We start from the raw sequence: 22,530 nt of genomic DNA on the forward strand, positions 1-22,530 counted from the left end.
AAGAAAGAAGAAAAGAAAGGTAGCTGTATTACAGGTAATATTCTAGCATTAAGTTAGCCAATGAGTTCTCATGTGTTCAATACAGGGTTGGGCAAAGGTCGGTTTACAGTTGTGGGTATGCAAGATACAGTTTATTCTTGTATCATTGTGTATTAATTATTTGTTATTAATTAAATACAACTGTGAACCTGCTTTTGCACACCCCTGTATGTTAAAATGAGGCCCACGCATAGACATCACAATAGCATCACAAACCAGAGGTTAGGATTAATCTAGTCCTTGTACCTGGGTCCAAAAAAAAAAAAAAAAAAAAATCCAAATGATATTTATAGCATACCTGTGTGTATAGATTTGAAGTTCCATCTAGTAGAGGAAATAAATTTCAAAATAAAGTGTCTTGACCCCTCACCTCCTACCCTGTTTTCTGCCTTTACTTCCGAAGAAGTAATAAATAGCACTTTTTTTAGGCAGGGAAAAACGGGAGCTAAAACTTAGTTGTAAATTATTTGTCAAACTCCAATGTCAGAAAAGTGTCAGTGAAAGTGAATTCTTACCCCAGTTTTCTCATCAATTATTTTTATACCAGAAAGCGAAATGTTGACCCAGATTCTTTGTTTGTGTTGTCCCTGAGACCGACCAGCTGCTGCCATGCCCTGAGGAGGTTGGAAAAACAAGAAAAACTTAGTTAAAAGTACCCTACAATGCTTCTGACACTAAAAGTTTAAAGGACAGCTTTGTTGTTGGCTTCATTTACCATCTCTGAAAGGCTTAGGCACCCTTCATAAGAGACAGCAGGATGGAATAGAAGCCGTTGAGTCAGGACAACCCCTTCTAATTCTCTTGACCTCAGAAGAGCCATTAGTAAAGACAAGAAGCCTGGGCTAGATCTTCAAAGATGTTTCTTCTAGGCCTTGTCTTCTTTAACTCGCATTATTTAAGTAGTTTCACATGGTGGCAGTAATAGACTTCCAAAGTTCAGAAAACCAAAAGGCTAACATGAAAAAACACCCATTTCCAAGTACAGTCTTGACTTTTACCTAAATACTTCCGGGGCTGAAAATGGATCTGCCGAAGGGAAAGGCATGCAGAGCCCTGCTGTACTAGAACAGCATTCAGAATACGCAAACACACTCATGGCTACTCAGAGAATGAGATGCTATTGGGTCAGCACTGTGATTAGAAATGTTTTCTCTTCCAAATAATTGAGATACAGGTAAAGACACACTTCTGACATCAGTCCCTCCGTTGGACTCTTGCGGAAAGCAGGGGTGAAGCGGCTTTCCCCCTTTTACCTTCAGTTTCATCATGGAATCTTGGCTCATTTTGTCCCCTCTTGCATCTGGCACGTCATCAATGCCAATCAGCTTGGCCTTGTACTTGACACCATCACCTCTGAATCTGGCCAAAAGATACTCATCTGTCTTTTCTGAGCCTGTGAAAAGAAAGAAATATAGGATAAAGTTTATAAAAGTATTTCAATATCAACCCCACGTGTAATCAAATGTGTTCCAGAGTCTCCAAATCAGAGTGGTATAAATCTTGATGACACTATGAGGGACTAAGTGTACAATATTCTAACCTTATTCTCACATCGTTTGAGTAAAATCATGCTCTGTAATGCTATGCATGATGTTGGGGTGGAAAGAAAATGAACTCTCGAAGGTGCAAAATGGATGAAATTATGGAAAACTTAAGGAAATACACGAGGTGGGATGTGGGCATATTCATTATAGTTTTAAAAATATTTAAAAAATATAAGGAGGATAACGGTTTTGTTTTATAACAAAAGAAAAATAAGGCACCACACGATTTACTAATATTTTGAACTGTCAATAAGGCAGAAGGGAATTATGGGTAAATTTCCTTGAAAATCATTTAAGATCATTATCCCAACTTTATAACATCTTTTGCTTCTTTTAAAAAGCCTGTACAGTCTCATTCCCATCACTAAAGTGTAGAAGCGCAAGTCAAGCGAGTCACAGAACATTCTCAAACTATGGATGATCAAGAACTCTGGCACTTTTTAGTGGGACTCAGGCCAAAAAGGAGAGTCTAATAAAAGAAAGATTTTGATTTTTACAAAACAGCAAAGTGATAAATAGGTTACTGAAAGATAACCATACAATAATCAGTAGTTGCACTTGTCAGCTGAACAAGATGGTGTGTGAGCTGCCTGCCTGGCAGGACCCAGGCTGGGGCAACCACAGGGCTCAGAGACGCGGCCTGCATGTGGAGTGAACCAAACTCTAACTCTCCTGCTTGGGGGTTCTTGAGACTACACTGAGGTCGAAACACGGGCAGGGCCAGCTCTCACTTTACTCTGAACTTCTTATTTCTCCACAGGTAACCACCCCCAGCTCCCCTCATTGGCCTAAGGAGGGTTTATTTCTCCATACCTTTCCTTTTTTCCTTCTTCGACAGCGCTTTTGGGGCAGCCTGTTGGTCAGGCTGACCATTAGTTGTGCTCGTTTCAACTTCGTTAGACATGGCAAGAAGGCAGACAGCAAACTCCAGCACCAGCAGACACTGAGTGACACCAGCAGGTCCCCGATGGAGAAGTCTCAAATGAACATAACCTACTGCAGACACCTACCTGTAGGCAGAGTTTAGAGTAATGAGATCATAACGCAGCAAACCCAGATTTTGTGCCACAGTAGGCCTGCAGCTAGTGATTAGTGAACATAGTGATTCAGGCTCATTTTGCTCTTTCTCCTCTATGAGACTAAATGCTGAAAGCAGGGGAGTAGATAGGAGTGTTTCCTTTTGTAGTTTCCAAAATGGAAAGAAGGTGTTTACGAGATTTTTCTTTAATCAATTGGTATCTGGTAACATTTAATGATCATCTAGCTAAGTTGTTTGTGTTGGCTCTTTGGCATATGAATCTAGTATGAAGGATGGGGGTCAAAATGTGTTACACATGGAAAAATAAGGTTTCATAGTAAAATAGAAATAAATTGAATGCTGAGCTTGAGAAAATTGTGGCTGCCGTGTGAAACTGGGTATTATAAATTCAGGTTCTTAAAAAAAAAAATCTTTGAACTATAAAGACAGTGTCAAGAGTAGAGTTATAAATTTTATTGTATTTATATTAATTTTTAAAATATATTAGGATTCTGCATATGATCTCTAGGGCTAAGCACTATATTTTAAAAGACATCCATTTTCTACATTTAACACTTGCATGTATCAGTGAGAGAATGAATTCATGGAATATCTGTTGCCCAATTCACTGAGTGTGAATACTTTTATGCTATTATTTAGTATTATTATCCTCAAAACAGTTGTGGGTGTGGTGTCATAAAGCTTCCTCATGTATCACAGTCAGTAAAACAGAAAAATGCAGAGTCATTGTAAGCACAAGGAAGTGAACTAATGTTTCAAAAGGTTTTTTTCACTTCCCTGAGTCCCAGTTTCTGCACAGCTCCTATGAGAACTAGAGAAAGGTTAACTTTCTACATGGACTGTTAACAGTTTTGTAATCCTGGTAAGACCACCCACGGGCTGGTAGTACACTCCTCCCTCCCAAAAAGGCCCTCTTAATTCTGTGCCTATTACACCCATGTATTTGAGCTTTTTAATTCAAGGGCCAAGTCCACCAATGAGCTTCAGTTGCATTTCCTTGCTTCGTGAATGTCAACGAATTTCCTGATGGTCAGTACTTAATCTCTCCCCGCCATGAGTTTTTAAATAGTTCTTGTTGTTTTGATAGTCTTAGAGGACACATATGTAGATAAACATAAATCTATGTATGCTTAATGTTATTTGAAATTTCATTTGGAGATTCAGTAGTTAATTTTGCTCAAAGATACCTGACTAGTATGCGGCCAGAGAGAAGTCTCTCTGCAGGTGAATGTCTTACATAGTAGAGGAGTTGAAGCTCTTTTTACTCAAGACTTCTTCGGAGGCCAAGCACAGTCAGCCTTTTACCTGTATTAACTCTGAAACATTTACAGTGACCCTGAGCATTATGATACAGAGTTATTTTACTTTTCCTGAGAGAAAGCCAAGGCACAGAGGTTGTAACCAACACCAGTGCAAGCGACCTAGCCCAGGCTGTCTGGCCCCACACCAGAGTTCCTCAAATGTGACACTGATGAATCTCTTCTGGGAAATCTCATACTAGTGACAGAGATGTTCTATCATATACCTTAGGGGTCCCCAAAAGATATGTCCAGTTCTAACACCCTAACCTTGTCATGTGACCCTATTGTAAAAAGGGTATTGGTGGTTGTAATTAAGGACCTTGAGTTAGGATCATCCTGGATCTAGGGAGGGCCCTAAATCCCATAACAGATGTCCTTCTAAAAGAAAGGCCAGGTGAGATTCGAGACAGAGACACGCAAAGGAGAAGGTGATAGGAAGACAGAGGTAGAGATGGGATTGATGTTCCTAAAAATCAGTAATGCCAAGGATCCCACTGGAAGCAAGGAGAGAGGCACCTAATGGCTTCTCTCTCTGAGCCACCTGAACCAAAAACCCTGCTAATATCTTGATTCAGGGCTTCTGGCCTCCAGGACTGTGAGACAATAAATTTCTGTGGTTTTAAAACATCCAGGTTTTGGTCATTTGTTATGGCAGCCTTAGGAGACCAATACAGCACCTCTTTTTTATATGCCTTGATTGGTTTCAATGGCTCCCATAATTTGTTTCCTGGTGAGATGATAAATCTCCTCGTTGTACCCACACTCTTCCAATTTCAGGAAGCCAATAGTCATTTCCTTAATTTCAGAGGACTTACTCCAACTCAGAGATACTACCCACATTAATAACATCAGGAGGTGAGACTGAACTCTGATCTAGGGAGCTGTACATTGACATTCATCCTTAGCCTCTGCGTCCTTGCCTTCTCCCCTGTGGGCCGTTTCTAATATGGAAAACATGCCCTGCGACCCTGTAGTCCTATAATCATCATCTCACGATCCTTTCGTGATTACACGTCTAAAATTGGTGGTCTCCTGCCCTGTGCCTTTTCATACACCCTTCCCCTCAAATGAATGTTCGTCTCAATTCTTGTCTCAGAAAGTCAACTTCAACTGCTTATGGGTCTCCTAACCAAATCCAATTATGTTCTTCTTTACTCTTCTGAGGGTGTCTGATTGCATGCATGAGACACTTACACTTTTTTGTGAGCTTTTCCCCCCAACTTTTTGCTCCCATGAGCAAAGCTTGAAATTCTAGTCCATGGCTTGTGCATGTTGAATTGGGATGATCTGGATTTCTTTTTCAATAATGCAGTTCTTTTAAATTTCAGAATAATGTTGGAAGCTTTCCTGCATAGTCTTGTGGTGGGGCATCCCTTGAATTTAGAACAAAGATAACAGACTTTTTGTTTTGTTTGTGAGACTCAAATATTTTGTTTACCCCTCTTTATCTTCAATTCCCTTCCCTTTGATTCTTGTGTGCCACGCCCAAGTTCTTCACTTCTTTTAGAGCACATTTTATCTTTTGACTCAAAATTTTGAGCTCCCTCACCCCTCACAGCCTGCCTATCCAGTTACCTCACTGTCCCTGAAGCCCATAGATAAGACCTTTCCCCGAAGCTTTTCATATTTAAAATTCAAATATGTAATTCTTCCAACAGTGTAACAGAATTGTTAATTGCGTCATAAAACCTTCAACAGGTTTTATAATAAGTTCATTTTTGAAAAGGATTTGGGCCTGGAAAAGGGATATTAGGGTCAAAAGGTTCCCTAATCACTTCTTTTGATTACTTTCCCAAACTAAGGTGTAGCTTTAAAAACAAAAAAATCTTGTTTGCATAAGCTGTTGGGTCTGTTTTAAAGCTCTAGGAAGGTTAAAAAAAAAAATTGTAAGGTGGAACAAGTGGGTGTAGGACAACTAGGAAGTCTATAGCTTTCTTATCCATCGGGTTTGGTCCTGGGGAACCTTCTGACCAAGAGCACAACAGTAATTGGGAAACACGTGCAATGAATGTTACTTAAGGTAATAGCTGCATATTAAAGCTCAAGACATATACAAAGGGCTACATGCAGAGCTCCCCATCCAAACCTAGCTGATTCTAATTCTTAGGGATGGGCTGTTTCCTTCATTAGAAGTTTGAGCAGAGAAATAAGAAAATACATCTAGAACGAATTGGGGATCTAGAGTTTTTGTACATTCTTGACTCTTTGAAGCCTAATGTAGAACGGAAAGTTGTAAATGAGACATTGCTAAGTCAATAACATTTGCTTCCACTTGGGTGAAGATAATCTGATTTGGATTTTGGGGCTTGACAAACCTCCTTGAAGGAACGTGGGGACTTCCCCCTTCCATGGCCTAAGAATCAGATGACTAGGAGAGATTTTGGACCTTGCAACATCTCTTCTGAGAAGGCTCTGAAAAATGTAAACCAGAAGCCTGCATGAGTCATCTTCAGACAACTGTGTCCTTTGCACTAAGAAAAATATGCTCTAGTTTGTTTGGCCAGAAAAGTTATGCATGTGAGACATCTGTCCTGGAATGCTCAGCAGAAGGACAGAGTTGTGTAGGGACCAGCTTGGCTGGCACTTCCTTATTCTTGCTTATCTTTTCCATCAGCAGGAATGCATTGGTATCAGCAATGACACACATTAGTAATTCCACGGGTCTAAAGCCCTATCAGGTCACCAGATTGCCACCTCCCTCCCAGCCTGTCTGCTAACCCTAATTAGGGAAGAAATTGCTTGGTCAGTCTCAAAATGCTGGTAAAAGGAGTAAGTAACCTGACTTTAAAACTTCCTGAATGGTAGACCCATGCCAAACATGGTAGTGGATCTGTTTTTAGTGTTCAGGGGAATGAGACAAACACTTCACCTACGGAACCGTTAAAACATCCCTCCTGACAGCTCTATGAAATAGAATGTGTCTCTAGCTTATGAATGACGGAATGGGCTCGGCAACACAAGACCAATTGCTAATAAGTGGCTGGGCTCAAAATTGAACATGATCTATGTTTCTTTTCCTAGTGTACATGCTGCTACTCTTTTTTTTTTTTTTTAAACTCCTCGGTTTTTAACCTGTGTTTTATAAGCTGCTTTCAAAGTCATAATCCCACTGACTAAGATACCAGTAAACTTTTCAGGAAGAGCCACATAAATAGACACAGGAAAGGGAGTTAAGGAGAGTCAAGAACAAAGCAACATAAACATCTCTAACAAGAGTGTCCAGTACTTTGCACCGGTGAGAGAATGTGTTGCCTTGTCCTTCGGAATTTTATGCCTGTCTCAGCTGAGCTACTGCATTGGGACACGTGAAATATTAACCTCCAAGGCAGATCTCAGGGTCCAGAGGGCAGTACACAGCCTTCACCCCTATCTTCAAAGTAGCCTTTTGAGAAGAAGGTTGCCGAAACGATGCAGTGAAGTCAGGCCGTTTCTGAAACTTGATGTAACACCTTTCTCCCTTAACTGCTGGATTCCTCTGTGGTTCGGAAGGCTGACTCGACTCTGCCAAGGCCAAGCTGAGCAGACAGCAAGATCGGTGCAGCCTGTTTAGCTGGGGAGATGAGGCTATACCGAGGCCCCCTGAAAAGGGGTCCTTAGCAGATTTTCTCGTAAATGCTGACACAGCTGCAGGGGCCACTGTAACAAAACAAGTCTGAGTCCGGAAGGTGTACACCAGTGAGGCATTTACAGACAGCACCTGTCGCTGCTTTTAACCCTTGGAAGAGAGGCTGCAGGACTTAGAGACATGCAAAGCTCTGGACCAAGAAGCTTTTCCTTCTCTTTGGGACCAAGTCAGCTCTTTGCCATATTTGAGCTCTCTGGCAGAGACAACTAATATTTATTTCTTCACCTCTGGCAGATGTTGTTATAAAAAATCAGTAAGAACTTATGTAGAGGCCTTAATGCCTAGCATTTAGAAAGCGCTTACCAAACGGTAGCTGTGATTTAATTAAAGCTGGATTGCATAGGTTCTATGCATTGTGTAGTTTTATGTTGCATCCAATGTTGCTTTTCCACAGCAAGTGTTTAAATAATTTCAGAACAACTGGGACCAAGAAGTAAACAGCTAGTAAATAGAAACATGGAGGGATGTATTGCTTTAAATAGTAAGGCCCAGGTGAAAAAGTGAGAATTTGCCAATGTTGGAGTCACTTCCTGTTCGACTCGGGGTTTGAGCCTACAGAAGGCAGGTTCTGATGGAATCAGGACTCTGGGAACAAAATCTGCTCTAAGTTATCCAGAGACATCTGTTCTAACTGGTCCTGAGTCAAGTATAAGCCTGTATTGTTGCTACCGGCCATTTAGAAGTCTAGCTCATATCACTGGGGGAAATTTTACTGGGGGCTCTAAAAATGTCACTGTTCATGCCACACCCAAGTCGATTAAATGAGAATCTCTGGGGGAAGGACGCAGGCATCAATATATTTTAAAGATTCCCCAGATGATTCTAATGTACTGACAAGTTTGAGGCCCAATGGTCTACTTCTGCAATCCTTCGTTCCCTTAAACAAATAGCAAATGGGTTAGACTATTGAGTGAGAAGAAACCCAGGTAATAATTTGGTCCCACCATCTCATTATAAAGATCAGGAGACTGAGGGCAGGAAAGAGGGTATATTTATCCAATTGTTACATAGCTGACTGGGGATAGAATTGGTACCAAAATAAATTGAGATCTTAACATGAGACTCTACTGTCTTATTCCTAGAGCTTATATGTTATTTTTTTTTTAAAAAAACTGTGTTTTAAGAAGGATGTACAAAGCCCATTGCATAGAGACCGAACTTCCATTTAGTAGATATACCAAGCAAAGAACAAGAAAATAGCTTTAGCAGAAGAGTTTGAACATGGAATTTCACAGATGTTTTCTGAACCAAAACAGAAAAAGGATTTTATGTGGTCTAATTATACATTGTTGCTGGATTCTTTCTTGCCTAGGTAGCTGGCATCCTACTTGGTCAAACTGGTTCATTAATGTTGATTTGGCTGCGGGAAAGAAAGCATTTGGCTAGGTTTGAGACGCAACTCACAGATCAAAGAACTCAAATTTATTTCAGTACATTCTCTACTATTCAGTGCATGGCCTTTTATGTTTTTGTTATTGTTTTTTTTTTTTTTCCAAGCATGATAGGAAGTTTGAGTTCTTGAGTTGGCAACTTTCAATATTCTTGAGTCATTATGACCTCTCCTAATTTTGTACTCACCCCCACCCATTTTGTTTTTAAAATAAGTTTTTATTAGGAATATCTCCTACCAGGCCCAAAGAGTGTTTTGGAGAGCTTTAGTTTTAAAAATGAGCTTTATGCAATCCAAATGAAAGTCCATTCTCTAGACTGGGCAATGCAACCAATTCACTAGAAATGTCTGAGAATTGTTCACAGGTTGAACTGAAGTATTAAATTTATGACCAGCTTTATAATCATATTACTCAGTTGTTTCTGTACAATGACAACTTTGAACACTTTACTAGGGTAAGAAAAAGTAGAAAATATAGACTCATAATGAGACTTTACTCCAGCCTTCTGTGAAAGTGGGGCACAAGATAATATGCTCACATGAACCAAGATATGCAGAGGGGATTGAGTCTAGCATCCTTCCTTACACCTATTCAGACTCTATAAAATAGAGTAGAGTTGGACTCTCCCTGAGGTCTTTTGACCATGAGGAATTTTTGTGAAGATGGGCACACAAGGTTTGTGATTGGATTAACTGATGTTAGAGAGTCTATCGGTGTCAACTTTAATATGCCAGCCAATTACTCATTCCATCCCAGTTCTTAAGTGTGACTTCCTTTAGTTTAGACTAAACAGAACAAAAAAACTGAAATCCAACTTTATATCTTTTAAGTGACTTCATCAAAAGGAAGGAAGTGACATTGAAGTTTGGGAGGTTCAGAAATCATGTTTCCATCCTTGCTTCACCATGCTAGCACTGGGTTGTTTGAGCTATGTTCTGATGGGGTTCTGCTGACACCAGAGACCATGAGGACATGGCTCAACGAGGCTATGGCACATGTGCTCCATGCATCGCAAGTGATCAGGGTGGGTCAGTAATGTGGGTATGTCCTGGCATAGAAATGGGAATGGGGGGTTTCTGGTCTAGTGTGCAGTATGTTTCAGCCCAGGTACCAGAGCTCTGCATTTTGGAGTTATTGGTCCCTGATCTTCCTAATGATACAGTATTTGCTTCCTTATCTGCTGCTGTCTGTTTTGTACTTGTCATGTGGAAAAGAGAGATTGGCAAAGTAATGACTGCATCCTTGAGCTCAAGGTCATAAATAAGTCCATTTTCACTAGCCACTCCTCTTTCCATTAGAAAGGTGTCAAGTCACCTGTGGAAGGAGCCATGAATGATTCCCATGAATTCTGAGGAAAGGCTATTGGGAGTTCACTGCTTTGGGACAAAGGATAATATGGCTTCTGGAGAGTGGGAGGGGTTTGACAAAAGCCACCCTTCCCCATATACCTTGGGCTTTAGGCTCAAAGGTAGCTGGCCAGCTGGTAAGTTTGTATAGCAAGCTAAGGCATTTCTGGGAAGTGGCCAGTGGACCGAAGGGGCCCAGCACGGGGTGGAGGGGTGCAGGAGAGGAAAACACTGTGTGGCTGGAGAATGGTGGACAGTAAGAAGTCTAGACTAAACACCCGGGCTCAGGTGTCAGGGTTCCCATCTCAGCCAGCCTAAAAGACACCTCGATACTTTGGGAAGGCCTCTGTGCAGTGCCTGGTGGGTGGCATGTGTGAGCACACCGAAAGGGCTGTGTGACCACGGGGCCTGTGGGGACATGGCAGGGCTCTGCTGAACATCCCCTCCTTTCCAGACACCACTGAGAGACCAGCGATGGCAGCAGCTGTCCCAGTCACCAGAGCCCTTGTGGGCAACGCCCATGGCAGCTTAGTGGCAGCACACCGGTGTACCCTGGGTCTCTGACACAGGCAGGGGACACACCATGCCGCAGTGACAAGGACAGAAGGGGGCCTTCGTAGGTTTGGTATTTCTAGTTGTGAAGTGAGAGTTGCCAGGAAGTTTACCAAAAAGCATGAGGAAGGAAGAAGATTTTATAAGGCTATGGAGGTCATTGATAACTGGATTGAGTACTTGGAAATTAAAATTTGAATTTAGAATTCTATTTTATACAATTAATTAGATGGTAAAATAGGATATTATTCTTCATTCTGCTTCCCTCTCATCCTAAATCCAAGGGAAAGGAGAGTCCTGAAGAATGAGAAATTTACATAAACAATTTCAGGGTTTTAAATGTTATTTAAAAAATGCTACTACTACCATGTAGCCTCTAGAAATTTTCTATTGGAAGGCCTTTGGGGAGTGACTTGAGAAGCATTATGGAACTGGTACAAAAACACAGTAAACACATGACTTTTGCCTTGAATTTGGCACCTGAAGGTACAGTAGATATTATGCTTGATTTTTGCAGAAAAGATGGTCAAAAAGCTGAGAAGTCAAGGTGAGGGAAAATAGCCCTCAGTATACCCGTAGGTTCCTAGGCCAGTACACTGCACTGTGTGCACTCTTTTTAACAATGCCTCCCTGGTGTCTACCTATACTTCCCTAAACTGACATGCAAATATCTCATTGCTTTCAAGTCTATCCGTTCTAAGTTAGGGTAGATGCTTCTACCAAGACTAAATTCTCTACCTAGTTCTAAGCTAGTTATTAAATAAATTATATAAGTGAGTCTAAGGAGTTTTTTTCTTGGAATGCACAACATCAAGTTCCCAAATGAAATCATCCTGAAGTCAATACGATGTGCAGTATATCTAGCATGTAGACATCAGAATATAATAGTTTATTCACTAGAATTTCTCTGATTTCACCTACAATGCTTATACACATAAGCCTTAACTGTTAACTACATTCCATTATATTCAAGTGCCATTAGATAGTCATCTTGAAGATCTATGTGGATGTTAAGAGTCTAAAAGCATGTTATTTAGAAGCATCTGCATTTGAACATTGAAACTATAAACACCAGTAGAACATCATTTTATATTATAACCACATCAGGGCACTTTAAAAGAAGGCAGATAATCTTAAACTTTTCCTCTTCCAAAAACCAGGGCAAGAAGCACCATTTGCTATTTGGTTTGTTCTTAAAGAGCTTGGTTGAATTATATTAAATCCCAGGACAGCTTTCCTTTCAGTCAGAGCCCCACATTTACATAATCCTCCAAGCTATTGCTTGAGTATTTCTGTACCTGTTTGCAACTCACATTTCAGATACATGCTGTTTCAAAGAGTTTAAAGAGAGAAGAACCCAGCTGCCTTGTGACGTCAGAACAGAGTAGTCGAACTGGAGGGTATAGACTAAGTGGGTAAAGGCGGGTGGAACTTCTTTTTTGTTACATTTCTGTATGTAGACCAAACCCATGAAAATGTTGTATAGACTACACAAGATCAGTTCAAGCTATCCAATTCTAAAATACTGTCCCTGGGTTCTAGGTAGTCTTAGCAGTAGAATACGTCCTTTGTTTCAGTGCTCCATCTACCCTTTAGAGTTGGCAGTAACATTCCATGAGAAAATTGCCATTGGCTCGCATTTCCACATCTGATACAATCTATTCTAGTTGGGCAAGATGTCCAATGCCAAAGGGCATTGAGGCTTCATCTCCAAGAAGAATGGTGGCCTTTCTACTAAACCCCATTAAGAATAGGTTTTCTTTTTTAAACCATTACTGTTTACTAGCATCTTGTGTGCTTGATACATCAATTACCACTTTAAGGGCGATTCTTCATTTATCTCGTCTCCCTTAGACAAGACTTAGTTGCTCTCAAATAAGACAAAACAAAAAGGAGTCATGGGAGTCAATTAAACATTTCACGTTTACAGAGACCCAACAACCTGCCAACCAATCCTCTCCCCTCCTGACACCACTGCCCTAGCATACTGACGGTTAGGAAGTTTCCAGAAAGCTATCTAAAAAGCCAGGGGAGCTCTTCTAGAAGATTTAAGAATATAGGCTCATTTGCTTACTTTTTTTGTTGCTGGCCAAAGTAGACAGGTCAGCAGGTAAGAAATCCCTAGGTAATTTCAGGTTCTGGCATTCGAGGCAGAAAGGTGAATCTGCCAACTTGTTTTCTTGCTTCTTGAGGTGATGTATTAACACTACTCGAATCTTAAAAATTTAGGCTACAGGATACAAAAAAGATCCTGAAATAGTTAGACCACCTGCTTTGACACGGTGCATGTGGTTATACTTATCAGTGGCTGCAGAGAGAGTATGGGGGGGTAGGGCGGTGGACAAAGTGGAGGAAAAGCACGGGTCCCAGAGCTACGCTTGCGCTCTGTCATTACTCTCTCATCTTTGGGAAGCAGCATTGGACCAAATAATTACATGGGAGTCAATCAATGCGTTTTTAAACTGAAGGATGAAGAAATTATCAACAGCCACACGTTAACCCATGCTAAATGAAACAGATCTGGGATTTTAATTGCTGCACAATTGAAACCACAACCTTGAACAATAAAGTGTTCTGATGTACTGAAATATCTGTGTACAGTTCATTCACTGCAGTGTTCAATGAGCACAGGCAGTTCCAATTACAGTTAAAAAAACCCTACCACTTAATATAGACTTTTGCTTATAAAATATAAGTAAGTGGGACAGGTTTTCTTGCACGAATTCTATATATAAATCCAAGTTAAAGTGACCAGAATTAGACCTGTTGCAATCATTTAAGTCATCACCATGAATTAATCCTCCTTTCTGCACACATGTCTAGACATCAGTCTTAGGGATCACAGAGTGCAATTGGCAAGTTAGGGAGAATAATTCAGGGACCCTTGTATCTAGTAGAGCTTTCAAGAAAATGTCACTCTTATGTGACCTTAAACATTAAAACATTGTTACTAATCTACAGAAGCTTTCAGGAAGTCAGTTTCTAAATCCCCTTTGGCAAGTCATTTAAATGACTTCTACAGATAAAATTAAGATGGATGTTGGTGTTTCTGAAAACTAAGGTAGGAGTTCTTAGGAAATAAAAGTACAGCTCACTGGTCTTCCTTCTTGGTTGTAATAATCAAAGAATAGAAGCAAAGACCTGAGATATCACCCTAATCTATACAGATTTCTACAAGATTATTCTGAGATCTAAGGAGTTCTAACATATATTCCACTGTATTTCTTTCTCTTCTAACTTTAAAATCTTTCCAGGGCTGGGGGAGGGGACAAATCAAACCTTGTACCCACTGCATAAAAATAGGACATCTAAGAAAATTTTCCTTGTTATGTCATTAGACAACATTTTCAAATGCCCAAGTCTTGAATATTTCATTTCCTCCCCCTTCACCATTTTGTAAAAAAAAAGAAAAAAAAAAAAGAGCTCCTAAGATGGCATTAACCGATGAGTTTGAAGAGATTAGAAAAGTGCTATTTTTTTCTTCAAACCCAACATTATTTTTTTCACTTTTAATCTAGATATTATAGTATCTCAACTTGATGTTACTGTGAAGTAATATTCCATACAATATGCTGTTTCTTATAAATGTTATACCACTAACCCGATAAACAAGTCTGTTTAGATATTTTAAAAGGTAATAAATGCATCAACAAAACAAATCATCAGTTCATAGGGTGCCAAAGAAACTGCTGCTTCCCAAAGGGCTTAACTTATTTGAGATGATACATTTACATATGAGGACAATCTAGTTTTTCTGGTTTTCTAGACTATCAAGATATATATTGGACCTATGTCTATGTCTGTTAAAATGTGTTATTCAAAATCATCTCCAGCTGCAGATAGTTTTAGAGTGAATCAAATGGTGGGTGACCTTTGCACCTTCTGTGATGAATGAGTTTGACTTACATTAATGGCGAGATTATTGTATTGTCTAATAGTTGTGCTAAAAACATATGACTAATGTTCTGTTTTCTATTTCTCAGAGCTTTGGCTAGAAGTTGTGTTGTGTATTTGTCCTTTGCATTAAGGCATTATTCATAAACCTGCCTAGCACTCAAAGTCACAAGTGTCACTTAATGACCAAGGCTTGGCTTTAGGGCAAGAGGTTGGTAAAAAATCTGCTTTACCATGGGGAGACATTCCAGAATGAGCAGATGAATGAGGGTTCTTTCTTTGCCCAGGCCTGTTGAGTATGGGCCATTCCTATAGGGTTTCATTACCTTTTCAAACTGACAAATCATGGGGGTATCACTTGGGTCTATTGTTCTAACATCAGATGTACAAACAGAAATTGTTATGCACTGTGTGCCACTTGGTTAGACTTCACCTGAGATCTCCTGGCCCATTATGATGTACTCCCATTTACATGGAATGACAAAGAGGCTTCTGTTTAGACGACAGAAGAATGTCAACATCAGGGACTCACTATAAAGGAAGTTTCCTTGGTTCATTAAAAAAAACCCCCATAATATTTAAGCAGATGTTTCATTAGGTTCAGAGTAATCTTGTCCGTTCTCTGCACCATTAATGACCTGTGGCAAAATCCTGTGCCTGCTAAGTAATTGACATGTGGATACTTAAGGAAAACATGGGATGGATATAAGTGATGAGATAGGAGCTCCATTTGTAGCCTCTCTTTGTGATCTCTGTAATGGTCATTAAATGAAAGTAACTTGAGTTGGCCCCTGAAGCTTCAGACAGATTCACTCCACTGTGGCATCTGCTATTTTCTAGTCTTCTTATGTGGGCATTTTTAGCATCAGAGAATGCAACTCGATCATGTGTTTCCTTGGCTGAACTCTATAGCCCTGCACAAAGACACGTCACCTTTAAAAGCCACTGTTACATTCCTACTCCAAACTTTATTAAAAAGACTCACGATTTCAGGCAAGGAGGTGAAGACAAATCCTCAGAAAAGTAATGATCAAGGCCTCCTACGCTTGACAGATGCCTTCAAGTGTAGCGACATTTGAAGCTGGGAATATGCTTATGGTAGTAATGTGGTGTGAACGAGCAATGTACTTTACATGGAAAATGAGTTCCACCAAGGAAACCAGTGAGAGCAACACCACTGAAAAGTTTCCTTCGTCCCTCTAACCTAAGAAGAGTTCTATTTTTTGAGCTCACGATCTGAAGCGGGATATGAGTCGTTTCTTTCTCAGGGCCACTCCCTTGCAGGGTTGAGGCTCCCTACCTTCAATGCCATTCTACATGTGCCCCTCCATCTAAGACATTCCCTTGGGGGAAACACTTGTACCGTCCCACCTTACACTTGAGAGTGTGCCATCTATCACATGCTGCCTTGCCAGAGCAACGATGCAAACAGAAAGTCGTTGGTTACTCAGCATTTTGCTTTGAAGCCATGCTTTCAGAAAATTTAAAACACCTTCAAAGATTGATAGCCGTTTTTTGTTGTTGTTCACAGCACAGGGGTCTGGTAATTGATCCCTGCTCAAAGCCATTGACTTAGAGACTGGAAATGACATTTGCCCCTGAATGCCAGTGATCAGTGGGCCAGCCAGTTAGCTCATGTAACAACTTGATGTCCCTACAATGTGCTGGACACTCATCTAGAGTTTGGGATATGTCAGTAAGAAAAATAAACATCTATCTTCTTATAAAGTCTACACTCCAGCAAGTGAAACACACACAGGGATTATAGTCTTTCAGAAGGTGATCAGTGCTCACAAGAGAGTAAAGTGGATTGGGAAGACAGAGTTGGGAATGGCTTAAACAGATTTCTTAGAAACACAGAAGGAATACTATATTTTTAAAAGTTAAATATATTGAACATAAAAGTTCAATGGCCTACTGTTTATTACATCCCAGACCTACTGTTTATTATATCCCAGGTGTGCTGACCAGACTTTCTCATTTGATCCTATGGGGAAGATATTATCATCCCTCCTTGATAGGAGTAGAAGCTCCAGTACAGTTCTCCAGCCCACTGAAAGCCACACGGGTCTAACCCATAAGCTCGTCACTGCTCTGTGCTAGAGCAACACATGCGAAAGAGAGGACTAAGCTAGTTCTTTAGACCGGTGAAATGTGCATTACCCAGAAAATATGTTGGGAAAGAGTGATGGATAGCAACGCCTAAAGGATATTTATGTTAGCATGGCTAGCATACAGGACCTGTGATGGGTTATACCTGTGGGAAAGGTTGAAAGGGAGGTCATACTGGACTAGAGTGCTTTACAAAACTATTTTTTCTCTAGATGGTACTGGGAAGTCTTTGAGGTTTCAAGCAATGGTGTGGTGACAAAACCCAGGACAGAGCCATGGCATCAAAGAGGCAGATGCCTTTGTAGTATGACAGTTGCATCAATTTGCCACTTTGAGTGATTCAACACTGCTGGTTTCCTGTTTAAATACTTGGCTAATCTTTTGGGAACTAATCCTTTTACTCAAAAGGTTAAGGTCCAAAAATCTCAAATGTCAGACTCAAGGTTATATGAATCTTGCCAAGCTATGATGCTCAGTGACCTTCAAACTTCAAATAAATAGCGTCCTAAAGGTGGCTTTAAAAAGTTAAAAGCCATTGTGTCTCATAACCTTCATTCTGACATCCATTGCATCCTCAAAATAGAGTTTCCATGATATCAGTTTTATAAAAACTTATATAAGTGAAAAGATATTTTGAAATGCGAGCACCTAATAGGGACATCTTTTTAAAAAAATAATGATGTCATTATAGCTTCTTACTTGAAGTGGCATAGAGAGCATTTTCATATTTTATACATGTTTCTCCATGTAACTATTGAAAGACTAGAAAGATCAGAACCAAGAAAACGCTGACTGAGGAGGGTGGTGGCCTGGTGAGATACAGATGTCTGCTTCTTACACGTTTAGACCAGTGATATTCAAGTGACATGCGCCTTTCTGTATGTTAACAATTAAATTCCTCAGAGATAGACCAATGTTTCAGCAACATTTAAAATGTAGGCCAATCCATAGTCTTCTTTGGCTAAAGGTAAAATCATGAAGCTACCCTAGGTTCAGTGACGTGAAATTACACTCAACGGCCGAGAGCGCCTACGAAGCAAACACGTCTGTGGGCCTGTGGGTTGCTGCCCACAGCAAGCTCTGGACACTCTCATTTCAGACATCGTGAACTGACGCTTGCCTACCCAAAGCTGCGAAGAAGAGCTTTTGATATATTCAGAAATGAACAGTAAGTTTTGAAGTAAGTGATAACTAGGGTTTGGAAAAGCTCTTCTGTGCTAGGATTTTGAAAGCCGATCAGGGTATGGCCTACTGTTGGTTCCCCGGCTGACACTCCAGGAACTGCCGGTATCTGCAGTCCCTAACTAAAGAGTTTTAAAAAGCCCAGTGGGCTTCGCATCTTTACCAACAATACAACGGCACATGCAAAATTTAAAAAAACAAAACAAAACAAAACAACAACAGGTGTCTGTGTCTTGGGCAGATACTGCTTTAAGTCAAAATGATAGCCTTAAGCATCCGCTGTTAAGCCAAAGTTTCACCTATTTTTCTCAATTTTTATTAGTTCTTTGGTAAACAGTTTAACAAATATCTTTAAAAAAGAAGAAACAGAAGGAGGATAAGGAGTTGTCTTTGGATAATGTATCAGGTTGAAACTATTCACCACTATTATTATTAGCCAGGTGATTACACCGTGGGGACAAATGGATGCCTGAGCTCTGATGAATACTCCACTGGTAGACGTTAAACCAAGGACTTGAAAAGGCCACACCATCTGGAGAATTTCAGTAACAGCTCGTCTGCCTTTCTCAGGCCCTGAGCAGATATAAACTGGAGGAACATATGGATATTACTCATTATAAATAACCTAAAAGTTTTTTTTTTAAAGGACTCAGAACTGTTTTACTTATAATCACAGATAATAAGACACGCTGAAGTTTCCCATTTTGTTTACTCGATAATAAAAATTTATAATAACATTGTAAATGAGTAGCTTGAGACATTCATTCACCTGGTCACCTGGTTATTGTCTATTGAACACCTCCTGCGTGCCACAGACTGTATTATGCTGGATACACGGTGACAGAATGGACACAGTCTTTGCTTTCAGGGGCTCACGGCATAGGCAGGGGACAGAGAACAAGCAAGGAACAGTCACAGCTAAGAGCTTTAGGGAAGATGTTTGTCTAGTAAGAGCAAAATTAGTGTTACATGCTTCAAGGGATTTTATATAAATTATTTCCTTAATAATATCACTCATGGAAAGATGCACATTTTGCCTTCAGGGCTGAATTACCCTCCTCAACAGAGAGTTCTAAGATGATGACACTGACTTGAACCATTCCTTAGATGGGGGATATGTCCATTTAATGTGTGGGAGTCTCTCATAAGCGTATTGTAACCTGGAAGAGTGTATGTGACAGAGTCGGTTAGGGGAAGAATCTCATCATACACTAGGTTATGAAAGAACACCAACGATGTGTTCTGCAAAGTTACCTTAAAATCTCTATTTTTAAATCAACGGTGTTTTCAAAAACACCAGAAAGAAACACGATGTTCATCTGCATTCAGTTCTCACCCTGCACAAGTGCAAGCAATTCAGAGATGACACGCACCTTTGTATTCTAGCACCAAATGAGTTCTTTGGAATTTTTAATTGCCAGATCTTCTAAGAGGACAACAGTGTCACTTTCGGATCAGGCCAAACCACTGAATCACAGATTTAAATAAAGCAATATGATGAAAATGTAATGGCCACCCCCTCCCACCACTGTGTCATGGCTTTGGTTATTTTAGGAGCACTAGCTAGTTGCAAGAGCTTTAGCAAGGGAATATCGGATAACTCTTAGTGAACGTGAGCCTTCAAGAGAAAGTGGACTTTGTTATCACCCCCAATAGTGAGGCCTCACCAGTGGCTGCAGGAGATAGTAAGAGTCCAAATCCTAAAACAGGACACGGTTGCATGCATTGCTTCTTTTAGAGTTCTTGTATAGAAAATTGAACATTTGTATCTCCATATACTATCTGGAAATAGAAGTACAGAAGTTATTTTGTATATGAATATACCTAAAAGATCCACAACGGTATAGTCTGTAGCTTAGCAAAAAGCTAAGATTTTATCCACTGAAACAGACAAATCTTTGACCCTAAAGTTTCCATAATTACTCCTTATTTTCTTACCTTTCTTCTACCTCATCAATTTTTCTTAGTTCTAGTATTCTTCTCCAGTCCTGACTCATTGTCACCCCAGTTCCCTGCTTCTAAACAAGCTATACTCTCTTGTCCCTCACAATTAGCCAACTCATATTATAGTGCTATTTTGATATTTTCTTAGACACATGACAAAATATTTTTTAATCTATTTAAAAAACTTGAGGTAAAAAAAAAATATTTGTGGGATAAATCCTTCCTTCATCTTCTCCAAAGGGTTCAATGAGAATCTAAGCTGTAAGAGACTCTGGTTGCACCCGACCTACAGTGACAGCTGAGTCACTATAGTGAAGTCCCATCAGACATCATGGCCTTCCCAACTCTGTACTAACCAGGTGCCAGGGTTCAATTCCAGACTCACAGTCAACCTGAGATTCAAAGGAATTCACAAGGAGCATACACAGTATAACAGTATATATATACATAGCTCTTCTTTTCCCTGGGGAAGCTACTTTCTTTCATTTACTGTGCGCACACACACGCAAACACACACACATACACACATTCACACACACTATCCTTTCTCACGTTGCCTCCCTACCCTGTAACATCTGTAATACTTACTGCCTTCACCCACTTGAATTCCTACCTGTCATTCAAAGTCCGCTCAAGGTATGTTGTCTCAGGGAAGTCTTCTCTGGTCTCCCACCGGCCCCACCACCTCCCTGTAGTTGCCATGAGGACCTAAGGTTGTGCTTCAATTCACGTACAACTCTTTCCCCGACTCAATGAAGTTTTGAGGTCAGGGAATCATTTGACCTACTCTTCCCAGCCCCACACAGTCTGGTAAAGAGCAGTGCACTTCAAACATTGTGGGAAATGCATGTTTTCCATTTTTTCTTATTATTTGGTTAGGCGAAACTATTTTCTACTTTGCTGACTTTTCATGAACTACAGGTTTTTCTTCAACTGCTAAGAAATCTCCACTCAAGCTCATCCTGCCAGGATAGCCAGGTTAATTTATCTGAGTCAGCATTTTGTCTTCTTGATTTACAAAGAGATCTACTGCTTAGCAAAAGGAGATCTAAGTTCTTGCCTGGACACCCAAGGCTCAGTGCAATCTGCTCTCCTTTCCAAGTGATTTCACCAGATACCTCTCTGCCATCTGTGCTCTCTCTCGACCAGACTGGTTGCAAACATAGTCATTTGTAGCTCAGAGCCCAAGTTTTAACCTCTAACCTATGTTGCCTCCTCAAAGCCAGATTTCCAATTCTTTAGACACGCATTTGCTTATGTGCTTCTCCTTTGAATGCATTTTTCTCCCTGTCTCCCATCATTCCCTTAAAGGCCAAGTCCATTATCACACTGGTGTCTGTCTTTTCCTCTGGACTCTACTCTGTAACACTTAATAATAATATTAACACCACCATATGCTAGTTGAGTAGTTGTCAATTTCTTGAAATTTCTTATAGGCAGCAATTGTTGACATCTATGTGTCAACTAGCAGGTGTTAGGTAAGTATTTCCATCCAACTTTCAATTACAACCAGCTTTTAGTCATTGAGAACTTTAGACCAGCTGGATAAATCAGAAATCCCAAATTATAAGCTATCAGGCAGTTAAGCACATATCTATGCATCAGGATATCCTTCAGAAAACAGCTTGGACACCGAATCAAATTGTCATTTCAATTCAAGCACATGTATGTTTCTGAAAAGCCTCAGTTACAGTTGACCCTTGGTCCAGGCAGAAATCATTATTAAATTTCCTTATTATCAACAAGCTAAAGATGGAAGAGCCTGTTCTATCAGTTACATATTTGCTTTCTACTTCAGAAATGGGGTTGCATTTAAGATATTGACTTTAGAGGCAAAGGTTAAAAAAAAAACTCTAAACAAAAAATAACACTTCCGCTCCCCGAATGTTGATGTCACAGCTGAGACTCTTCTAAAGGACAGATAGTTGAGCGCCTACTATGCATACCATTCTGGCTTCTGATCCTCTGATCTGGGGAGGTCAGTTATTTGTTTTCTGTCTCAATTTATATTGTGCTCCAAAGCCAAACAGGTTCCGCATACTTCTTATGACCATTCCAGCCCTCTGACAGAGGTTCAAACACACTTGGCTTATTTCTGCAGCACTAGTGGTAACAGAAAGCACTTTAGTATCTGTATTACATATTACAGAAGAGTAGAAAAGGTCTTGGTCCCTTAATAGGACACTTAAAATATGAAAAATAAATGAGATTACGTGGGCAAAATATTTAGAACAATGAGGGCAGCTGCATCCAATATAGACATATTTACTAAAGTTACTCTTCCCTTTCCCTTTCTAGTCATTTGCGTATGGATTCACTCTAGACCTCGGGAGGGCTCAACTGTCCTGCCCACATGAGATGTAAGTGGTACTTTAAGAGCTAACATTTGTGTGCATGCACTGACTTATTAAAGCATTGCCACATTCTCCTACTTGACCCTTCCATTTAATCATTTCAAGGTATGTAGGAAAGATGGTCTTCTAGTTTTCAGCTTGCATGTAGTTCATCTCTAGATTTTGGCTTGCCTAATGCTAATGAACACTGAGGACAAGACCATTCGT

At 40.2% G+C, this 22,530-nt stretch overlaps 1 protein-coding gene across 3 annotated transcripts in view; it reads right to left on the reverse strand.

The window, feature by feature from the left end:
• DAB2 (DAB adaptor protein 2) overlaps positions 1 to 22,530 on the reverse strand; it is a 47,659-nt gene that overhangs the window by 19,032 nt on the left and 6,097 nt on the right. For 2 of the 3 annotated variants that reach the window (XM_054583965.1, XM_054583963.1), the window contains exons 2-4: positions 2,397 to 2,593; positions 1,293 to 1,432; positions 555 to 653 (exon numbers count right to left, since the gene is read on the reverse strand). In XM_054583965.1, coding sequence (XP_054439940.1) covers positions 555 to 653; positions 1,293 to 1,432; positions 2,397 to 2,487 — 330 coding nt within the window. In that variant the 5' untranslated portion in view covers positions 2,488 to 2,593. Of the gene's footprint in view, positions 1 to 554; positions 654 to 1,292; positions 1,433 to 2,396; positions 2,594 to 19,692; positions 19,770 to 22,530 lie in introns of those variants that run through there. The other variant, XM_054583964.1, reaches the window with a different exon arrangement.

This window comes from Pteronotus mesoamericanus, unplaced genomic scaffold, assembly GCF_021234165.1.
Source record: "Pteronotus mesoamericanus isolate MK-2021 breed Mesoamerican mustached bat unplaced genomic scaffold, CSHL_Meso_final contig_75, whole genome shotgun sequence".
Classification (NCBI taxonomy): domain Eukaryota; kingdom Metazoa; phylum Chordata; class Mammalia; order Chiroptera; family Mormoopidae; genus Pteronotus; species Pteronotus mesoamericanus.